The 5008-nt window shown below is 33.2% G+C and overlaps 1 protein-coding gene across 1 annotated transcript; it reads right to left on the reverse strand.

The window, feature by feature from the left end:
• Positions 1-302: 302 nt before the first annotated feature.
• On the reverse strand, positions 303-4024 carry LOC137827073 (laccase-7-like). Its single transcript, XM_068633281.1, has 6 exons — positions 3833-4024; positions 3432-3583; positions 1956-2200; positions 1743-1853; positions 689-1642; positions 303-566 (listed from the first exon to the last, which is right to left on the reverse strand). Exons 1-6 carry the CDS (start codon positions 3923-3925, stop codon positions 436-438), a joined length of 1686 nt encoding a protein of 561 aa, XP_068489382.1. The 5' UTR covers positions 3926-4024; the 3' UTR covers positions 303-435.
• Between the last annotated feature and the right edge of the window lie 984 nt (positions 4025-5008).

Raw genomic sequence — 5008 nt, forward strand, 5'->3', positions numbered from 1 at the left:
ATGTTTAACTTAACGAGAACTTAATCCACACTATTAGCATCCAATTTTTAACAAGATTGAGCCCACTCTATTAACTACATGCTTACATATAAAAAAAAATAGCTTCCATCATATAAAATATTTGTTTTTAAACCATAGAAGACCGACACAATACATTTAGAGTCGATTTTTTTTGCCATTTGAGATGGTTACTAACCCACTCTTTATATGTGTTTTCTTGCTGATTTCAGTAACATTTATTTATTTATTTTGAATTTAAGTTCATGGACTAGTGCAATTTTGAGTCTTTTTACACCGGCAAATGTAGGTTAGTTAACGGTAGGAAAAGACTATTATTACAGTTGAAGAAACCAAATAAAATTATTCAATGGGAGTTTAGAAAAATATTTGTTACAAATTTCTTGTTAAGTGGAACAAAGAGAGGAAGTTTCTCTATTAGCAAGTGGGTAGATCAGGAGGAGGGGGAGGCAATGTGGAAGATGGAGTAGGTCCATTCTCAATTTCGAAAGCCGTGGCCATCCCCCATGACATGTGATTGTCCACATGGCAGTGTATCATCCATATACCTGCAATATTTCTCAGTGAAGAACAGGTTAGCTTAGTATACAAGATAGCCAAATAATACATTCATCAAACCATAATTCATTAACTTCGTACGAAAAAACATGTGAACTCACTAAGAACATACCTGGATTATTTGCTTTGAATCTGATCACAGCCCACCCTGCATCAGGCACAGCAATTGTATTTCGCATTTGCGGGTTCACTAAATTGAATTTTACCCTATCTCGTGTAGCATTGAAGTTTCCAAAGCCCTGAGCTAGGACAAAGAAGTTGAATCCGTGAATGTGCATGGGGTGGTTCTCTGTATCAAGCAAAGCAGTGTTTTGCAACACAATCTCCACGGTGGAATTGAACTTCAACTTTTTCACCTTGGTTGATTTGGGTGCAAATAGGAGAGAGAAGTCAAGGCTATTATTTGGGTTGGTGTAGTCAAACTCCAGGGGAGGCCTATTTGGAAAATCCTTGGTGTATATGCCACTTTCATTATAGTAGAATGCTTCCAACATCGACATTTTCTTCTGACTAGGAAGAACAAAAGATTCATTGTTCATGCTGGAAGACACTAAAGTGTTTTTTGGGCCAAAACATGTCTCATTCTGTGGACAAGGTGCTAGATTCAACCCAAATGTAATGAACATATTCTCATCAACTTCATTTGGACATTGGAGCCAGTGAGGCCTATCTACAAGCCCGGTTAGTTCGGTGTAGAACTTATGAGCCGTTTTTGTGTCATTGAAAAGTGGCATGATTGGCATCAAAGGAGTAGTTGATTTGGATCCTTTATATACAACGAGTCCTCGAGTTGTGGTGTTGTCAAATGCTGCCTGTATCGTGTTATAAATTGACGCAGCCATGTAATAGGAACCAATTGGTTGATTAGCTTCAAGTAACACATCAGTAGTTTGACCAGGGGCAATCACCACCACATCGGTGGCATAAGGTGTTGTGTACACTGCATCGATTGCAACCACAGTAAACCTGTGATTCGCAACCTTAAAGAACATTTGGCTTATGAAGTTGGTGTTGATTATCCTTAGCAAGTAGGTCTTACCAGGCTTGACCTTCAGTTTGAACATCTCTACAAAAGCAATGGGGAAAAGGAAAACAGCTTTAAACCAATGAATCCTTGAGACTTATAAACACTTTTACAGAGAAACTCATGCAGGGTAGTTACATACGATCTTGAGAGCAATTGTATAGGTCACCAGGCAAGCCATTGATCATAAAAGCAACAGATGGGGTAAGTGTTTGGTCACTAAACTCCATAACATTGGATTTCCACCATTCAGCTGAGATATATTCAAAGTACAAATAATTAAAATATATAAAGCAGTACATCACTAGAAAAAAGGTGTGAATTTAGTAATAGAAAGTAGAAGACTTGAATGTACCAAATAAGATGGGAACATGCTTGTAGGGCTTAGGAAATGCATAAGGATGGTTTCTCCTAGGATGGATAAAAAGTGCACCATGGACTGTTGCACGAAGGAAGGATGCATGAGCATGCCACCAAAGAGTTCCCTCTTGTCCATCGATTTTGAATCTGTAAGTGAAGTTATGATTGGGACGAATTGGACATTGAGTTACATATTCTGGACCATCTGCCCATCCACTTAGAAGTTGAAATATTCCATGCCTGTGTAACAAAACGTTTTTTTACAAGTAATCAAACATTGACAATATCAACAAAAGTTAAGTATTAGAAATCAATTCATTTTCCAATACTCTTTACTTTCTAATTTTAAGATATAACAGACTTGTTTTTAAATGTTTTAAAAACAAATTTCATTTTATTCCATTCCTTATAAACCAATATGATTAAAATGAAGGCAACCCTATGTTTTACAAACCAATATGTTATTTAAGCATAGCAAAAATCATAGCAAGAACTTAAAAGTGGGGACTTGATATATCAAATTATATAGATGGAAAAAACATACCAAAAAATAAGAAGCTAAATATTTGTACCGACGATAATATATCTCACATTCAGAGTCAGTTGTTCATTTTTTTTAAATTGAGTGAAACAAATCCGACTTGAAAACATACACTATCCTATGATTTGACGTAGATGAACTAGAAGTGAAAAATTAAGAAAGCGTTTACTTGTATAAGGGTTTTATTGGATTTATGTATTCTATAAATTGGAACACATCGTCCTTTTTAATTTAATTTATTTTTGGTTGGTAAAAAAAAAGAAAACGTTTATTTGTACTTTTTTATTCTTGTTTTCATTCTTTACTTACAAAACTGACATTATTTTAATTTATTTTCTATTTTCTAATATTTGCATAGAAAACAATTTTATTTTTTCTGTTTCTGTATTAAACTTTGAAACAGAAAACGTACTGAAAAGTTTGTTTGTCTGCTAAAACTTCAGAACGGATATAAAATAACAAAAATGTTTATTTTACGCCACCAACCCTACCTCTCAATAAATATTAATATTTTAATTATTTATAAAAATTTAAAATTTTGAAATTTGTATTTTTTTTATTTTTTTTAAAAGATATTTTTTTTAAATTTTTTTATTATAAATATTAATATTTATTGTGGGTGTAAAGTGGAAAAGGTGTAAAAATATGATAAACTTTTACTAAAATTTTTACTAAAAACTGAAAGTAGTAAATGGATAGAGAGAGAAAGTATAATTAAACGTTTTTTAAGGGTTTGTTGCCAAATAAGTCAGAATACAATAATATATTTTGCTGCCAATATCAGGTGTGTTATGCCTCTGAAATAGAATATATTAAGTTAGTTTTCCTTTTCTTCTGACAAGTGGAAAGATGTTATGTAAGTTCTTAACCTCTCACTGTTTTCTTTAATTTTTTAAGAGTTAGTTATACTGATTAAGAAGGAGCAATTACCAATGCAGGGTAACGTCGTAAGGCGACTTGTTCAATACATGAACCACAAGAGTGTCACCCTCTCGCACTTGTATAGTAGGTCCAGGAAATTGCCCATTCACAGCAGTTATAACTTGGTCGTTACATAACCGAGGGATAGTCATGTTCGCCACCTACAACATTTCAGAACCAAAGAATATAGTCAGAAACAAAAGTTATATAGCTGAGTTCTAGTCACCAATTTACATGCATGCAATAAGATCCTTAAAGTGTATAGATAAAAACTAGAAGATATTTATTGTGTTTAGGGCATGCATGTTTGGTTCGATAAATGAACTTCCCCAGAAAAGTTTATAAAAGAGGAAAATAAGAATGGAAATGAGAAGGATGTTTGCAGAGAATGTAGAGACCAAAGAAATTACATTGAATGTGTACTCCACAATAGCCGCAGAAGCCACAGAAGACAAAGCTAACAGAACGAAAACCCATGCTGGAGCAAGCGTGAGAGTTCTCATGTCCAAAAGGAAAAATTAATGAAGCAAAATTACAAACTAAGAAGTGAACATAAGTGTGAACTTAGATTTATTTTGTAGTAGATAAATGCGTGCGTTTCCGAGGTTCTATGTCCTATATATACACAGACACTGATTTGGAGATTATGTTTTTGAGATTTCGTGTTTACTTTGAAAAGGTCGAAATAAAATATTGCAAGGTCTTTTCGTAGCAAATGCAACTGCATTGGTTCAGGGTTGTATTGTGGTGGAATTCGTTGTGTAGATACGAAGTTTTGCTCACGAGGGCACACCCATGAAGGAAAAATTTAACAAGTCAGAATGAAAATATTTTAACTAATTAAGCAAGGAACAACTAGGAGTGTAATGCTTCTTATTATGGGCCAGATAACGGTATAATTATTTTGTCATTGAGCTTGTCGAGGTTCAAGGACACGACATGTACAGCTAATGAAGTTTGTTTAGTTATAATTAAGACAATAATATCATGATAATGAGTTGATCAATTCAAAGGCAATCATCAAAATTAAAATATAATATATTTTCAAGTTATTGAAAAGCCTTCCTTTTATTTCTTTCCATTTTATTTATTAGATTTTAGATGTGTGGATCTCGTGGGAACTTATATTTGGAAGCAAAGGCAGAAAATCGGTTTATACGTGTACATATTTCTATCAATTTTGGTTAAATATTTAATAATTTTCAGTAAGGTGGCGTGTGCAAGTTTCATTGTCTTAGAATAATCTTTAATTATTTCAAGAGCTTATGTCAAGCAGAAGAAGATAAGAATTATATTGTAAATAATGATTGCTTTCAAGATCAAGTAGAACTTTTCCTTGGTCATCAAGTAGAATGGGTCATTCTATTGGTGTTAACAATTTTGTGTGAACGCTTCACCTGAATGGCTTGTTTTCAGATAGAGAAAATAAGCTTTTCAGCCGGCCTATAACTAAGATAGAGTTTAAATAAAATATATAGAAGGAAATCTCATTATAGTTAAAAGCATAGTTAGGTATTTGAAAAAAGCTAAAACATTGATTTAGTATCGTTATTTAACTAGTTATCTTAATATATCGCACATGTTAT

Source organism: Phaseolus vulgaris, chromosome 8 (genome assembly GCF_000499845.2).
Source record: "Phaseolus vulgaris cultivar G19833 chromosome 8, P. vulgaris v2.0, whole genome shotgun sequence".
NCBI classification, from domain to species: Eukaryota; Viridiplantae; Streptophyta; class Magnoliopsida; order Fabales; family Fabaceae; genus Phaseolus; species Phaseolus vulgaris.

Coding starts and splice junctions, on each gene's coding strand:
- LOC137827073 (XM_068633281.1), bottom strand. CDS start 3,925: ATGAGAACTCTCACGCTTGCTCCAGCATGGGTTTTCGTTCTGTTAGCT. Junction 1,854..1,955: donor GCATGTTCCCATCTTATTTG/GTACATTCAAGT, acceptor AATATATCTCAG/CTGAATGGTGGAAATCCAAT. Junction 567..688: donor ATTCAAAGCAAATAATCCAG/GTATGTTCTTAG, acceptor GAAATATTGCAG/GTATATGGATGATACACTGC.